At 38.4% G+C, this 18,256-nt stretch overlaps 1 protein-coding gene across 4 annotated transcripts in view; it reads right to left on the bottom strand.

The window, feature by feature from the left end:
• Positions 1-1,093: 1,093 nt before the first annotated feature.
• LOC145984101 (EF-hand calcium-binding domain-containing protein 7-like) overlaps positions 1,094-18,256 on the bottom strand; it is a 184,667-nt gene continuing 167,504 nt past the window's right edge. For all 4 annotated transcript variants that reach the window (XM_083117517.1, XM_083117518.1, XM_083117519.1 and 1 more), the window contains exon 12: positions 1,094-2,467. In XM_083117517.1, the coding sequence (XP_082973643.1) occupies positions 2,396-2,467 (72 nt within the window). In that variant the 3' untranslated portion in view covers positions 1,094-2,395. The remainder of the gene's footprint in view (positions 2,468-18,256) is intronic.

Here is an 18,256-nt window from a genome sequence, read left to right as displayed (position 1 = left end):
TGAAATACCTTCCGAGCTACTAATACAGTGTACTTGTAAAGCATGTGCTACTAATAGATGTAAATGTCGTATGAAATATTTACCATGCACTGAGTATTGTAAATGCGGCGAAGAATGTAAAAGATAGTGTAGGAGAAAAATAAGAAATTATCATATTATTATGTAGATTGTTGAAATAACTTGTAAAAAACATTTAAGTTCAGAGTTTTCATAATTATCATGTGTGCTTTATTGGAATATAATTTTTTTGATGTGTGCTTTATTTTATTATATATATTTTTCAAATCTTTTATGTTGTGTAAATGTAACTTTCCAAATAATTCTAGTCAGTTTTTGTTCATATTATCCTTTATAGATGAAAAAAAGAAGAAAAAAAAAGATTTTCTGAAATAAATAACAATCAGACAACTTCAGGAACCATTTTATTTGATTCCTCACCCTTCAAAACATATATTTAGACACCAAAATTATGACTAACGGTTTCAGGAGTGGAAATAAAAGCAAATATTGTCGCTGTCGGCCATTTTGGAAAATGTCATCTAAAACACCCGGTCCAGAATATGGTGATGTCTACCCAAGTTTTTCTGACTCTCCTACATTTATTCTACTAGGTTCCATTGGTTAGACAAATCATAACTAAAATTTTTACGAGACTCTATTACAGGGACAGGAATATAAGGGACATAGGCTGTATGTATGTTTTAATGAAGAATTTAAGCCAAGATCATCCGAAACCAAAGAACTACCTCAAGTGAGCACACTTTTCCTTCTATTCGATATCTGTTATGACCAGTTGACTACAGAAATGATACTGGTACTACAAATATAGCATTCCTTACAATAACAGAGCAACTTCAAAAAGAGAATAATTTATTAACTAGTAATTTTCATTCATGTTATGGGACTTTAGATGTGGTTAGATATTCATTCATATACACACGAAACGTGTGAACATATCCACATACCTGTTTATTGGTGGATGGTGAAGCGGTCACCAAAATTAAAAGAGGAAAATAAACAGGCACGTAGATAAGTTTGCATGTTTTGTGTATATATGAATGGTAATTTTCAGTTTAGTACAGCAAACTCAAGGTTCCATACTGAGATTTTTATTCAGTTTTATTTTACAGATACATTACTTAAATTCTCAATACAGTTCTTACATAAATTACAAAATGGATTTCTCAAGTTTGTTATGAAAGTAAGCATTTTAAAAATAAATCTGAAAATAAACAAGAAAATGACAATGTTTATAACAGAATTCGGCATCTCATATGCACCTGTGGAAGCATGCGAGTTCTGTGCACTGCAGGCTTCTCGCCTGCACAATATACCTCAAAACCTCACTTCCTCCCTCCTTGCATCGCTAGTGTATGTATATTATCGGCACCTGTTTAATTTTGTGTGCAATGGAATGATTTGTGGGTTTGGTATTAATTTAAATATCCTATAATATTGTTTAAAAATTCTATAATATATAATATTATATTGGTATTATTTTTCTTTTGCTCTACAAATCTAAATGTTTTACATAATTTGAAATTCGAAGATTTCTGAAACCTGTAAAATCTTCATTTCTTACTTCTTACTTCCTCAGAGTTGACATCTTTCTGTCACTTCTACATTATTGCTTGAGTGTGTGCAAAGAAACAAAAATAAATCTAATCCACTCCAGATGAAATGTTTCTTGTTTCCTATTTCTATCATTTTTTCTAACTTTTCTATCTGTTTGGTTATATATACATGAAAGGGACCAGTTCTTTTATTGCATATTAATGCAAAAGATCTTTTGCAAACCTGAGTTATTAAAATTCCCTACTTTTCTCCTAATTTTGGTAATGGAACTTACTTTTGTTACTCATACAAATTTTGACCTAAATCAACAGCCCACTCATCAAACTTAGTTCCCATTGAACATGCAGAATATGAGTGCTCCTTACAATTTGTGTGTATGTGTAATTATGTGTCATTGCAGCACAACTTTGTGTATGTATCCCATGTGTAAGTCACTGACAATGCTGTTCTGTCCTTTCCACTCCTCTAACAACACTATAGTAACCTTGCTCTTTACAAGTTCGCCACGTGCATTTTCACAAATTTACCACGTAGCCCAGGCCTGGTATGTACAGTAGTAAAGAAAATATCAACGTACAAAAAAATTTACACCACACTTTGAAACATGAAAATAATACTTGTCACATATCATAATCTTTGGTAAGCAAGAACTACTTTGTTCAAATGGTTAATTTTGTGCATATTTGGCAAACTACTAAAGGATATATAATTTAAAAATCAAGTGTAAGAAATAGAAAAATTACAACTTGTAAAGGAAAATGACCTGGTATAATTGAATAAAGATGTCAACAGAAATAACACTCTCATCTGATCACTATAATTACTTTAACGAGACTTCATAAGCCACGTTCCAGTCCTTGTTATCATCTACTGGCATAAGGCAAAGAGCAATCTGAAAAAGAAATTGAAGATGTTGTACAATTTCTCCTTAACATGTAAGTAACCACATTATTGACTCTTTCCTTGGCATTGACATGAAATCATAACAAATCGGTTTTATGGCTGGGCTTCTGAGTTCTCATATTGTAGAATAATCCATGCTTCAAGTAGTTTCAGTTAATAGCCAGAATGCCAACCACAAATGAATAGACATGAGTATTATTGCTACTACTACTGCTGCTACTACTACTACTACTAATAATAATAACAGTAATATAATAAGTAATGCATGCTAAAATAATGGTGGTTATTATTATTACAGAAAAAACCCGATTTTACATTTTTCAGCAGCCCATAAATAAAAACGTAAAAAAAGGAAAGCATAAGGGAGAAGTGAAACTAAAGTGTCAGGAAGAAATTAATACACAATTACTTTTTAGGGGTATAATGTGTCAAAAATAATTTAACAACGGGAAAGAAGCATGATTCTGAATTCCTAAGGAAAATAAAAAGTAAGAGATGCTGTGAAAATCAGTGGTGGTTTAATAACGACCCACTTTAATGAGTAGGGGCAGTGGATGACTGCTTCTAATTGCTGCCTATTAGGTTCAATGTATCCATCTGATTGTGTCGGATCTCCATTTGCTCTAGTAAAGGTAAGGTAAAATTCCCCATGCATACGGCACCATGCCATGAAGGCACATTTAGGGTATGTGGGGGCCCCACATTCTCGATCTCAATACATTTTGTAGGTAATGTGATCAGCACCATGCTCTGGCCACCTTTACCCAACCCCACAGATACCCATTTGTTTGATGAATCCCAGAGCCAGTTTATGTGGGGACAAGGCTGGAAAAATTCAACCTTTACTCTAAATGGAAATAATTTGCTAGTTTTAGAAGTGTCAGGTAAAGGGGGATCACTTATAGTTGGATGTCAAGTGGCAATCATCTTTATATACTGTAATCAAAGTGTTCTGGATTCAGTTCATAGTGTAAACATGTAGAATGGTTCAGATTCCACTTTAAACTGCACATGTATCCAGTCCTGATTAGGCCAACAGCATAAAATGAACTCAAAACAAGCTTTTTCAAACTTGCACATATTTAGACATCACAATAGGGGGATTGTTATCTACACCCATGTTAATCGATGATTTATTGTTGGATTCAGCAGTCTTTCCTGGCATCCATTCCTATGTTGAATATTGTGTTATTTATTTTCAGAACGTTTATGGTGCTTAGTAAACCAGGCATTCTACTGGCACTGTTCTTGAAATGTACTGCACTGCTCCAAGTATTCAAGATGTTTATTCTTGTGTTAGTCACAAATTAGAGTTGTTGTGGCCGCGGTGGCTCAGTCGGTAACGCGTCTGACTACCATGCTAAAGGTCCTGGGTTCGATCCCCGGCCGGTTCAAATCCGGGGACTTTTCTAACATTGGAAGCGGCCCCGGCGTCCACCCAGCGTCGAATAACATGGGTACCCGGGGGAAACCCTGGGGGGGGTAAAGGTGGTTAGGGGCATGGTGCTGATCACATCACCCCCACTCACGACCGGATCAAGAAAGTGTGGGGCGTTACCCCCACACCCCCTATATGCCATCATGGCGTGGTGCTAAGCACAGGGGAACACTTTACTTTTTTATCAGAAGGCAGCACAAAGAAGGAAATTAGTTTATGTGTTAACTCCTCACCTTGCCTGGTGCTCATATTTCGTAATCATCACTGCAGATTACAAACAATGCCCCTTTTCTCTACAATGGATGAGTCATTGCTTTGGAGCAATAAGACAATACATGGGCACTGGTTGATGTTTCCAGCCACTCCCACTCTCCGACCAGTGGGAAGGGGGAAGTTTGAAGAAAACGTGGTGGAATGGAAGGCCCTTGGCGCAAATGCAGTTGTTTTGTACAAGTTTTATCGGAAGTGTGCTATATATGGTCAAAGTCGCAGCAGAAAGAAAGGAAATCGCAAAACAACTAACATTCACATGAGATTCACATTTGTCTGAAGAAGACCCTCCTAGAGGGTAGAAACGTTACATTTTTAGTGCATATATTTATACAATAAATTTTGCCTTGGTCAGCATTTTAATGTTTTATTAACATGGAAACAAGGCTTAACAGTGTTACCAAAAAAAATAGGATGACTGCTTTACACTTTCCCATGCTGTCAATGCTGCAAACATACAAACAAAATTTCCAATGCAGATACAAGCATTAAAAAACAAGAAACAAAAAACCGGAGGCTGAATCATGCAATTATTGCATAGCCATGCACACCAGCGGCAATTTCTTCTTTTCTTTCTTTACTTGTGGCATGCTGTATTTGTTGAGCGTAGGTATCCAGAAGTGACTGCTTAATTTTATACATCAAAGGAAAGGAGGAGGGATGATCACTTTTCGCCCTTATGCTAATTGGTTCACACAAGGTAGAAAATTGGGGCTGAAATACTTAGCACTTTCAGGCTAAAATCAGGCCTTTCTCAACATATCCACTCCACAGATCACACCATCTCCTCCACATCCATATTTCACCCAACCGGCTCTGTCATAGAAAACACCGTCAAAGAAACCCATGCTATCATCCAACAGAAACCAGCACTGAACCTTGTCAATGGACAGGCACACCCAACTTGGCACCCCGTCCTCCAAAAAATCCCAGACCACAAAAAGAAAAGATGCAGTGCACCTACTCCACCCCCCTCCAGCCACGCAAAGAACAGAAACTACACCACACCGAGCAACACAGCACAACAGACAGCCCAGCCTCCTAACCACCACCTGACAACAGAAAGCAAAAAGCACAGCAGACGATGCAAGCCAGGAAACACACCAGCACCAACAAATGGGAGAAAATGCAACTACTGCCACCCAGGAACTAACAAAGCAGTGATGCATGATGCAGTACCATCTCCACTCCTGAAGCTGTATCATTAGTGAATGAAGGGAGCCTTCGAAATTAATTGGAAATAACCATTACATTGTGCAACGTGGAAATAGAAAATTTCAAGTAAGTAATAAAATGCAGATGATTATCAGAAACTATGTAGCAGCTTGCAGGTTCCTGTAAAAGAATTAAACTGTGTGAAAAAGTTTTGAAATCAAGAACCATCGAGACTGGAAATTCTCAGAACAAATCAGTATGCAGAATGGGCAATCAAGTGTCTTCAAGATCTTAATAACATCTGTAAAATGAAGGAGAAACTTCAGCTCAGATTTATTTTGTCTAACAAGACACGATAGAATTATAGAATAATAATAGAATTATCTCTGCTCTTAAAACAGTAGAATTTATTAATGATAGGATATCATATGCAGTTTTACAGGGTAGGTGGTGTAGAATTATTTTAATAAACATACATGAACCAACGGAAGATAAAGATGATAATACTAAATATGATTTTTATGCAGAGTTAGAACAGGTCTTTCATACCTTTTCCCAGTATGATATGAAAATTCTGTTAGGTGACTGTAATGCAGAGATTGGTAAGGAAGAGACATTTAAACCCATGATTGGTAAAGAATTCATGAATTAAGTAATGATAATGGTATAAGATTAATTACTTTTGCAACCTCAAAGAATTTAATTGTGAAAAGTACCACCTTTAAACATAAAGATATCCATAAATATACCTGGTCTTCTCCAGATGGTAAAACTCATAATCAGATAGATCATATTCTCATTGATAAGAGAAGACATGCTAGTATAATTGATGTTTGTTCACAAAGAGGTGCTGACTGTGCCAGTGACCATTATTTAGTAATTGCTAAATTAAGAGAAAAACTTGCAGTGATAAACCATAAGCAACAAAATCTAAAAGTTCTAAAATTTAAAACAGGAAAATTTGATGAGGAAAGAATTAAGAAAGATTACCAAATTAAACTGTCAAATAGATTTGATGTTTTGCAGGATTTAAATGATGATGAAAATATAAATGAAACGGACGTAAATAAGAATTGGGAGCACATACTTAATGCAATAGAATCAGCAGCTAAAGAAAGCATAGGATACCATAAACCAAGAAAAAGTAAGCCATGGTTTGATAACGAATGTCATAATCTAATAGAAATAAGAAATCAGGCTAGACTTAGGTGGTTAAATAACACTGACGATACAAATCTAAGCAATTATAATAGAATAAAGCGAGAAGTTAACTGAACCTTTAGAAGTAAAAAAAGAGATTACTTGAAAAGCAAAATTACTGAAAATGAAACAAACAGCAAAAACAAAAATATCAGAGATTTATATAAAGGTGTAAATGAATTTCGAAAGGGGTGGCAACCTAAAGTAAACTTGATAAAAGATAAAGATGGTTATTTTTTGGCTGATCCAAGTGATATTTTAAATAGATGGAAGAACTACTTTAATGACCTTTTAAATGTTCATGTAGGAGATAAATCTGAAGAAAATGAAGTTCACACAGCAGAACCTTTAGTTCCAGAACCTAACTTGACTGAAGTTAACGATGCTATTAAAAGGCTAAATGGGTTAAAACAAGATGCATTATCTCCATTGCATTATAATTAAATATAATATGATAAAATTATATTAAATATAATAAAAAAGGAAATAAAAAGTAGGCTTAATTCAGGAAATGCATGTTACTTCTCCCTTCATAAAATTTTGTCTTCTGGTTTAATATCTAAGAAACTAAAAGTTAAAATATACAAAAGATTAATTTGTCTGTAGTATTATATGGGTGTGAAACTTGGTCCCTTACATTGAAGGAGGAACATAAATTGAGAGTATTTGAAAATAAGATCCTTAGGAAAATATTTGGAACTAAAATGGATGAGGAGACTGGTGAGGGAGAAGGTTACATAATTTCTATTCATGTCCAGATATTATTAGAATAAGACTTAGGTGGGCAGGCCATGTGGCACGAATGCGAGAGAAAAGAGGAGTTGACAGGATTCTTGTTGGGAAACCTGATGGTAAGAGACCTGTAGGAAGGCCAACACAAAGATGGAGAGACAACATTGAGATGGTCCTAAAGGAAATCGGTACAGATGGAAAAGATTATATACAACCTTAGTGACAATGAAGTTCGACCAGTCACAAATATAGGAGTGCGTTGTGAAAGAAGGAGAACACATGCATATGCTGAACATATTTTATTCAGCAGGCTACATGGAACAAAGGAAAACATAAATTTCCGCTGCAACGCAGCAATATATGGTGTCCACACAAAATAAAACATTTTCGTCCATCTACACGTGACATTGAAGTTCGACCACTGTTAGAGAGGATCCTGTTTACCATTTTGTGACGCCGCCCCGTCGGCGAATAACTGTGGCAAAGCGTCGGGGCATGCTGCGGATGAGTCGTTCAAGGTATTCCACATCGATGCGGTGCAATTCCTCCTGCAGGCAGGCGATAAGAGCAGCCTCTGTCGTGGGTCCGATCTGTTGCACACGTCGCTTAAGAACATGCCACACATTCTCAATGGGCGAGAGGTCGGGACTCGATGGTGGCCATGGCAGAGTTCGCACGTGATGGCGAGTCAACCATTCTCTTGTCAGCCGCGCTGTATGAGGACTGGCGTTGTCGTGTTGAAAGATGAGACGCCGCCTGTGGAACAGGTGCCTTCGCACTGTGGAAAGATGCCGCTCAAGTATGCGTGTATAGGCGTGTGCATTCACAATGCCCTCACAGACGTGTAGTGGGCCAACCCCAGATGCCGTCATGCATCCCCATACCATCACTGACGCAGGTTTCTGTACCTGACGTGCATAGCATTTTGCTTCATTCTGTTCCTCCTTCCGACAAATGACTGTTTTCCGTATTTTCCCGTACACAACATTGAAAATGGATTCGTCTGTCCACAAAACCCTGTTCCACTGCCGAAATGTCCATCCCCGGTACAATCGTGCCCACCGTAGTCGATTGCCTTTGTTCAACATGGAAAGGAAGGGTTTACGTTTCGCCTTGTACGCTCGGTAACCGCATCGCTGTAGGTAACGGCGAATGGTTCTGGTTGACATTTCAATGTGAAAGCGTTCTCGAGTCCACAGTCGTAATTCGGCCACAGAAACATGATTGTTGGTCTGGATATAGCACCTAAATATCCGTAGGTCACGCACGCTCAGCAGGCGTTTTCGACCGGGGGTCTTACCTGGCTCTGTAGTACCCGTATTTTGGTGGTGTTTGATGATGCAGTGGACGGTTGACTTGGGTAAGTTCAGTTGGCGCCCTATTTCCCGTTCACTGAGTCCATCCCGTGGCAAATCCACCACTCTTCTCCTCACGGTGTTGTCAATAGGTTTGCCCCTGGCCATGGTGATGATGCACTGCGGTTCCTCGGTGCACAGCATGCGCTTATATACGGTGGGCTCCCTTATCGTGTCCGGGACGTCATGCTTCCGTCGAATGCGCCACTATCTGGAATTTTCCGTATGGGTCTGGTGCCTGGTCGAAGTTCAATGTCACGAGTATAGTTCCCCGTTTTCGTTCTTTACGTGACCTTGGGTGCAACATGCTGGGATCGCGATTCTTGCTTGCTCACACGCCTCCTCTTACACACATGCGTCACTTCTGCGGGTCACCCATTCCACCGCCTACGCCTCTGTGTATTTAATCACGTATTCCTTTCTGGTCGAACTTCATTGTCACCAAGGTTGTAGATCTTGCTCAAGATAAAGACAGATGGAAGGCCTGTGTTGCTGCAGCCATGAACCTTCGGGTTTAAGAAGGCTAGAAAGTTAGTTAGTTAGTATTAAAAGGCTAGAGAATAACAAAGCACCTGGCATTGATTTAATACCAGCTGAGTTAATTAAATATGGTGGAAATTCGTTAATATGTCAAATTCATAAATTAATTTGTTTAATATGGAATAAAGAAGAAATCCCTCAACAGTGGAAATAATCCATAATTGTTCCTGTGTTTAAAAAAGGTGATAAAATGAACTGCAATAACTACCGTGGAATTTCTCTACTCTCAACAACATATAAAATATTATCTAACATTCTTTTAACAAGACTAACCCCATATGCTAATGACATTATAGGTGATTATCAATGTGGATTTAAACATAACAGATCAACTACACATCAATTTTTTCACATCAGATAGACACTTGAGAAAAAGTGGGAATATAATCAAAGTGTCCAACAGCTATATATTGATTTCAAAAAAGCATATGATTCGGTCAAATGAGATAAATTATATAATATGTAAGTCGAGTTTGGAATACCTAAGAAGCTTGTTAATATGATAAAAGTATGCACCAGTGAAACAGAAAGTAAAATTCGTGTGGGTATTAATGTGTCTGACAAATTTACAATTCATGATTGGTTAAAACAAGGAGGCATTATCTCCATTGCTCTTTAATTTTGCCTTAGAATATGCTGTTAGGAAGGTAAGAGAAACTAAAGAAGGACTAAAATTAAATGGTGTGACTCAGTTGTTAGCATATACAGATGATGTAGACTTATTAGGGGATGATATAAATACAATTAAGAATAATGCTAACATATTTTTCAAAACTGCTAAAGAGATAGGTTTGGAAGTTAACAAAGAGAAAACTAAATATATGCTTACAGGCCGAAACCAAGTGTTAGGTAATAATCAAAATCTAATTATTGATAACAACTCGATAGAACCAGTTTCACATTCAAGTACTTAGGAATAATACTAACACATGAAAATGATATTAAAGAGGAAATAAAAAGCAGGATTAATACAGGATATGCATGTTACTTTTATCTTCATAAACTTTTGTCTTCTCGTTTAATATCCAAGAAGCTAAAAGTTAAAATATACAAAACAGTAATTTTGCCTGTATTATTATATGGATGCAAAACTTTGTCCCTTACATTGAAGGAGGAACATAAATTGAGAGTATTTGAAAATAAGATCCTTAGGAAAATATTTGGACCTAAAAGGGATGAAGAGACAGGTGAGTGGAAAAGGTTACATAATTTACAACTACATAATTTGTATTCATGTCCAGATATTATTAGTATGATTAAATCAAGAAGACTTAGGTGGGCAGGCCATGTGGCACGAATGGGAGAGGAAAGAGGAGTTTACAGGATTCTTGTTGGGAAACCTGATGGTAATAGACCTACAGAAAGGCCAAGGCGAAGATGGAGGGATAATGTGGAGATGGACCTAAAGGAAATTGGTAGGGATGGAAAAGAGTATATAGATCTTGCTCAGGATAAGGACAGATGGAAAGCCTGTGTTGTTGCAGCCATGAACCTTCGGGTTTAAGAAGGCTAGAGAATTAGTTAGTTAACAAGACATGATAATTATATATTATGCTATAATTATGCTATTCCTACTTGTAAGTTTGTAATTTTGTATGTTGTTAAAACAATAAACTATATGTAGGCCTATGTGTATATGGTAAAATCGATTCTTCGGTTTGGGACGACCTCTTTGCAAAACTAAATCAAATTATTTCCCCATTTTATTACCTTTGAAGTAAAGTTCATAGATTTATGACACAGGAACAAGTGGCTACAAAAGTCATAACCCTAATACGGTATATATATTTGATGTGGTAGAAATTAAACATAAATTATATTCTGGCTCCAAAAAATTAAGTCTTTCTCAGCAGGAAACAATTAATACATGGGGAGGAGTAGGTTAATACAGGGAGGTTATTTCAGTCGTTTATCGCGACAGCACCGGCCGCTTAGCGGCCCCTTCATGCAACAGGTCCCGGCAAATTGTGTTACAGGACGTCCGTAACAGAAACAGCTTGTTTTGTAATGTTTCCACTTTTCACAATTACAGTTGAAATAAGCACGTACCTTGTCGCAAGGATGCTGGAAAATGTGCCCTCCCAATACAAATATTTCTGGCACCTTATTTCTGACATCTAATCTTAGATTAGACATCGCTACTTTATCCTCAGTTGTCGCGAGAGCGCCGGCAGCTTATCGGGAAGTTGTCAGCCACGAGAGGGCACTTCATATTGCACCTGTCAGCAGTGATGCCAACTGTAGGGACTTTTCACTATATTTCGTCCGCGGAGGACGTAGGGACAGATTTGCCAAATGAGGGAAAATGTAGGGACTTTTTTCAATCTTGGAAAATAACATTTTATTGTGCAAAGCTTACTCGCCAGTCAGTTGCACTTTCATCGTTCTCGGTTTGGAATGAATAGATTAGTTTATCTGGATACTTTAGTGAGGAGGAGAAAAAAGAACTAACTATCAAATCGCCATCAGAATTTTGAACATGTTATCGGTTACCAAAAACTTTCAAGGCAAGTTCTTTTTTTAAAACATTTCCTCTCTCGCGAAAATAGTGTAACATTGCCACATTCTAACATGGAAACGTAAAGAATATTTTCAATGTTAAGTGATACAAAAACAAAAAAGAGAAATAGAATGGGACCAGAATTGTTAAAGACTGCAGGAAATACAGCATCACCAACCAACATCTATCTCTTCACAGCAGCAGCAGCATGTATGGCTTCAAATAACATAATCAACTGTAAATGACTCAACGTTATTCATTAGGGGTGTGCGGATCCCGAAAAGTTGGAACCGGGGAAAAAATTTCCCATCCCGATCCCGATTTCGGGAAATGACTTCCCGACTTTTCGGGATCCCGAGCAGTCGGGAAATACCAAATGGTCACTTTAAAAAGTTGTTAATTCTCGCCGTTTTCTGCATTGTAAGTTTCTGGAACTTATCGGAAATTTTAAGTTTTTATTCTACAAATAAGTGAAAATGACGTGTAGAATTCGAGATTTCCAGGACTTCGGAAATTTCCCGTCCCGATCCCATCCAGACCCAAAAAAAATTCTGTCCTGCACACCCCTATTATTCATTAAGGCAAGAATTTAAATTTACAATACCGGACCATTCTGTAATTTCTATGCTACGTCTTATACTCACAAAATAATTAGTCGTGATGATTTATCTCAAGTTAACATGTTGGGATGAGGTGAAAAAAATGTTCATTAACGTGTAGAAGTTGTAAAATAAGCTTTTCAATTCTCGCAATGATTCTCCGTATACAAGCATGGTAGCCATATTTGTTGATATGAACAATTGACGTTCAGAATTAGTTACACTGTCTACAGCATTGTCACTCTGTTGATTTCATACTTGGAGAGCATGGATCGTGTAAGAATGGCGGAAGAGAACAGTAAAAAAATTGTTAATGTTGTATAGATTTTTAGGTGGAGTGTGCAGGAGGATAGCCGTGGGCTAATTAATAAACTTATGGATTTCGGTATATTGCCCAAAGAAGGTGCTTACATGTGACAGTAACATGATTGATTGATTGATTGATTTAGTTTATTTTACTTTGCGTTTTGTGCCTCTTGGCTAATTTGCGAAGATGGGGATGAGTGATGAAATGATGAAATTGATGAATGGACATTCACAAACAACCAAGCCCGACCGGGATTCGAACCCGGGACCCTTGGCGTCGCAGTGCGATGTGCTAACCACTCGGCCACAGGGTCGGGCTGTGTGTGACAGTAACAATCATGATGTAGAAGAATATGTGGAATGTGGACTGATTTGATTACAGGTAAGTTTGGCAACAGTGCATCGATCATAAAATAGCAGGATACGAAAATGGCGTCTTCGTTGATGAACGTTTGCCGTTAAAGTGTTATGAAAATAAGATTTTTTTATCGGTTCACAATCACAATTAGCACAAAACCATTCACGAATAGCCCCACTGACCATTCTCGGTAAGGTTACGTTAAGTTAGGTTAGGCAAGGCAAACATATTTAAAATTTGGGGTCGAAAAACCATGCAACCCACAAACCATTGATGGATAGCCCACGAACCATTCACGGTAATTTTAGGTTAGGTTAGGATAGGCAAACAGTTAAAATTTGAGGTCGTAGTAATATCAGGAATGTATATTTCGTTTTTTAAGTATTGGAAACACAAAATCTTCTGGTAAATAATGAGCACTCAATTTAACTTATTTTGCAATTTCTACACGTGACCCCCAAATTTTAACTTCTAATTCGTGATTAGGAGGACTTAATTAGTGAGTATGCGAAATATTACAAAAATCGGGGAGGGTTCCTGTATTGTAAATTCGCTCCTTCATTAATTGTGAAAGCACCAAGCAGAAAGATTTGGTAAGTAAATGTGTTTATTTTATCTTCTGTTTTGCACGCTCATGAGGTGTTGTTTTTTTTAGTCGCTTTACTTGGCGTAGGGACATTTGGTCAGTTGTAGGGAGATTTTTACTACGTCTGTAGGGACATTGCCAAAAAATGGTTAGCAACACTGTCGGCTACCAGACGTAGAGAGTCTACGCTACGTTCACTTCTGTTTACGTTTATCAGTACGCGTGTTGTTTATGCTGTGTTACTGAGTTTTTGTGCTATTCAGTGCTAGTGCTTTATTGTGTGTTAATTGTTAATAATTCATTAGTTATGCTGCTAAACAAATACAGTCTTGAACAAAGAGTTTTTATGTACGATAATTACGTGAAAACGAACTCTTGCAGAAAAGTGGTCAGGCAATTACGAGAGACAGGATCTCTTGAACCTAAGAAACGTGTTGTATTGCTGTTGAAGGAGGTCATTTTCAACATCTCTTATAACACAGGATGTTAGTGATCATTATTATTACTTTTAAATATCATTTTACGCTTTTAGTTTGCTTTATGCGCCGGGATGCTGTCTTCCCTTTCTGTCAACTGAGGATAAAGTAGCGATGTCTAATCTAAGATTAGATGTCAGAAATAAGGTGCCAGAAGTATTTGTATTTGGGAGGACACCTCTTCCAGCATCCTTGCGACAAGGTACGTGCTTATTTCAATTGTAATTGTAACTGTAATTGTGAAAAGTGGAAACAATACAAAACAACCTGTTTCTGTTACAGACTTCCTGTAATGCAATTTGCCAGGACCTGTTGCATGAAGGGGCTGCTAAGCGGCCGGTGCTGTCGCGGTAAACGACTGAAATAACCTCTCTGTATATGTCATTGGGTGAGACCAAAGTACTTAAAAAAAGCAACAAGCATCTCTACAGTCAGTGTTGCCAGAAACAGTAGATAGAAAACAAAAGTACTTTCACCATTGTTTACTGCATGGTGGGTGGGTAGTTTCGGGGAGGAGGGGAAAGGGTTATTGGTTGGCTAGGTTGAGTCCAGGGGGTATAGTGGCGTGCATGCCTGATATATAGGCCCTTCCCATTGCCTGCGGAAAGACGTGTCAGAGTGGTGGGGGAGGGGGGTAAAACATGGATGATGGCCACACGGAAACAGTTGTTTTTTGGTATGGATGGCAACTCTGAAATCGGAGTTTTGGGTGGAGGAACTGTGGATCCTTAGGTTCAAGGGGGTGGAGGTTTTACCCAGGTAGAAGTTGCCCCAGATTTGGCAGATGAGGGTGTAAATCAGGTTGGATGAGTGGCAGGTGCCGATAGGGTGAACTCACCTGCCACTGTGGGGATCAGGAGGGTGAGGGAGGTCATGAGTATGGGGCAGGTATTGCACCTGTGAGCTGGGGGAAGTGGTGTGGAAGGGGTGGGAGTGTTTTGGACCAAGATGTTCTTGAGGTTGGGGGGGGGGGATGAAAGACGACCCTATGTTTATCCCGAAAGATGTCCCTGCTGTCAGGATCACTGTGCAGGATGAGGAGGAGGGAGTGGAGGGTATGTTTGATATTTGTAATGTGGGGGTGCTATTGGGTGATGAGAGCTGGAGGTTTGGTTTTGGGTGGTTTGGTGCGGTTGTGGAAGGTGGCTCTTGTGATTTGTTTGTTGATGAGGGTGGGGGGGTAGCCGCCGCCACGGTTCGTTAGGGCTTAGTGCAGGCGTAGGTTGTAGTTTTGGCGGGATGAGGGAGATGAGTTGAGGCGTTGGCCTCTGAGAGCTAGGGAAAATGGGATGGTTTTTTTGGTGTGGTAGGGGTGTGAGCTGGAGTAATGAAGATACTGAAGGTGGTTGGTTGGTTTGATGTGTATGGAGGTTTCCAAGTGGTCTCCCGCGATGTGGATGTCCACATCTAGGAAGGTCACTTGGTCTTTGGAGTGGAACAAGGTGAATTTGAGGGTAGTGAAGTCGTTCAGTTGGTTTAGGAATGTAGTGAGGGAGGGTTCGCCATGTGTATATATCAGGCATGCATGCCACTATACCCCCCGAACTCAACCTAGCCAACCAATAATCCTTTCCCCTCCCCCCCGAAACTACCCACCCACCATGCAGTAAACACTGGTGAAAGTACTTTTGTTTTCTATCTACTGTTTCTGGCAAAACTGACTGTAGAGACGCTATGACCAGTATTCTGTGCCTCTACACTACGTATACCCTCCTCAGGCCCAGCGAAAAAATATTTTAATTTTGTTGATATTTTCTTATTTGCTTAATATTATCACATAAAACACCCAAAAATATGGAAAAAAATTCTGCCAGCCCACTTGTGATAAAAAATGCATGTCCCCTACAGGGGACTTTAGGACTGTAACTTGTAGAAAGTGTTTTTTTTAAACTTTTATTTGCATTATATTCCTTAAAATTACTTTTTCAAGAACAAATGTTTATTCTAAATAATTTTATTATATTTTAAGTTTACAAAATTATTGGAAATATTATAATTGTAGCATATATTTATGTATAATAACCAATCTAAAACATTTTTCTCTTTTAATATTCCTGCAGAGAGACATTTGAGGTACATTCAGATATTATGTACACTAGACTCTCGCTAATCCGGCCATTCCTTGCACATATGGGTGCCGGATTACTGAGAGGGTCGGAAATTACGTACTACTATGTAGTTTAAACACATAGGGACTATACAGGCTGTACTTTATTAAATCCAAAGACACTGTACATTCATTTACATAGAAAATTTAGTCGTTCAGTGTGTACATATACAGTAGTATCACTCACTATGAAACATGTCACAAATTTTTAGTTGTCACAATGATGATACAAGACGGCGGCATGCTTTATCACGCAAATGCTTTACAAGCATTACATCGGTACTGCATGTATCTGGTTGTTGCATAATGTACTCCAGGAAGATATCTGCAGCTTCCGCACCAGCAGTGTGAGAAATCTTCATGCTCTCCCCTCCTGTGTCCTCTTCTTCATCACTTTCATCATTAGTACTTTCCTGCACGCTTTTGATTATTTCTTCATCTGCTAAAGTTTGGTCTATCTCACAGTTTTCCTCATTCAGCCACTTAGCAACATCCTCTTCATCAATTTCTCCTCCTCCCAGAAGCTTGTGTAACATATCAATGTACATATTGTCAGCAATTGATGATTCCAAATTGACTGGCTCATCGCTGTCGCTCAGTACTGGCTCCAACTCTGCATCAATGCATGGCCACACTTTTCTCCAGCTCTTCATTATGGTTGTATTCTCCACTTTATCTCATGCTTCTGCTGTTTGGAAAACAACGTCACGTAAGTTGATTGCTTTCCACACCTTCAACATAACTTCGGTAGAGTTGTTTTCACATTCGTTCAGCAAGGAAACAAGAAGTGCATGTCAATAATGACGTTTAATTGATTCCAAAATCCCTTGGTCCATGGGCTGTATCAGGGCTGTCACATTTGGTGGAAGAAAGAGTGCTTCTATACCATCAGACTTTAGAGTCACATCAGAAGGATGACTGGCAGCATTATCAATTATAAGGATGGCTTTCAGTGGAAGTTTTTTCTTCTTCAGTTCTTTTCTCACAGCTGGTACAAATGTTTGGTGGAACCACCGAGAGAATATTTCTCTGTCCATCCATGCTTTCTTCTGGGCACAATGTTGCACTGGTAGTGTATTTCTGTCACTGTGTTGAAAACAACATGGATTTTGGGATTTCCTAATCACCCATTTGCATTACAACACGCCATTATGGTTACATGCTGTTTCTGTTGTTTGTGCCCACAAGCTTCCTTCTCGTTCTTGGCAGCTAATGTTTTTGAAGGAAGCATCTTGTAAAAGAGGCAAGTTTCATCAGCATTGTACAAGGCATCTGCAGTTAAATGTTCTTCCTCTACTATCTTCCGTATCTTCTTTACAAACTCTTCTGCATATTTTTCATTAGCTGAGCGACTTTCCCTGGTGACTGTCAGCTGCCACACGCCATGTCGTTTTTTTCCAATTTGATAGCCAACCCTCGCTTGCTGCGAACAAGTTACTGCCACCAAGTTGTTTGTTAAATGCAACCGCTTTTTCCTTTATTATCGGGCCACTGACTGGAATTCCTTTACTTCATTGCTGTATGAACCATCTATAAACAGCTACGTCCAGTTCTTCATTGTCACTCTTTCGCATAACCTTCCGTTTCCCCAACTCGCTATCCATTTGGGATGCGTACTGTCGAATAACTTCTTCTTTCTTCTTGATGTCATAAATAGTTGCTCATCCAACACCGTACTCAATAGCAATGGCTTTCTGTGAAGAGCCTCGGTTCAACTTATCTAAGATTTCGAGTTTCTGCTTGAGGTCAAGCGTAATGCGTTTCCTTTTAGAAGCCATAGTATGTACTGAACTTTACTGTAAGAAAGTCACAATTTCAAATACTGTACGTATGTATAGCATTGTTTAACATTTTTAACTAACAACATTGTTGAACACGATAATTCACAGGCCGGATGTGGGCCGGACTACTGAGAGGGCGGACTATTGAGGGCCGGATTAGCGAGAGTCTAGTGTATTTCCTTTCTAACTTTTAAAACCAAATTTCTTTATCAATGATATTTTTATAAATTACTCTTTATGGCATTTCACAGAAATTCTAGAGTTCCATGATATAATTTGAAGCAGTTTCTATTGTCTTGAATACAGAGGAAAACTTTACATGTTGAACATCTAACCCTTGCTTTGTTAGGTGAACATCCTTGGAAACGGCATTGG

Source organism: Lepisma saccharinum, chromosome 2, assembly GCF_977018435.1.
Source record: "Lepisma saccharinum chromosome 2, izLepSacc3.1, whole genome shotgun sequence".
Taxonomy (NCBI): domain Eukaryota; kingdom Metazoa; phylum Arthropoda; class Insecta; order Zygentoma; family Lepismatidae; genus Lepisma; species Lepisma saccharinum.
Note: the sequence above shows the minus strand (reverse complement) of the source record. Positions and strands in the feature narration are given on the sequence as shown.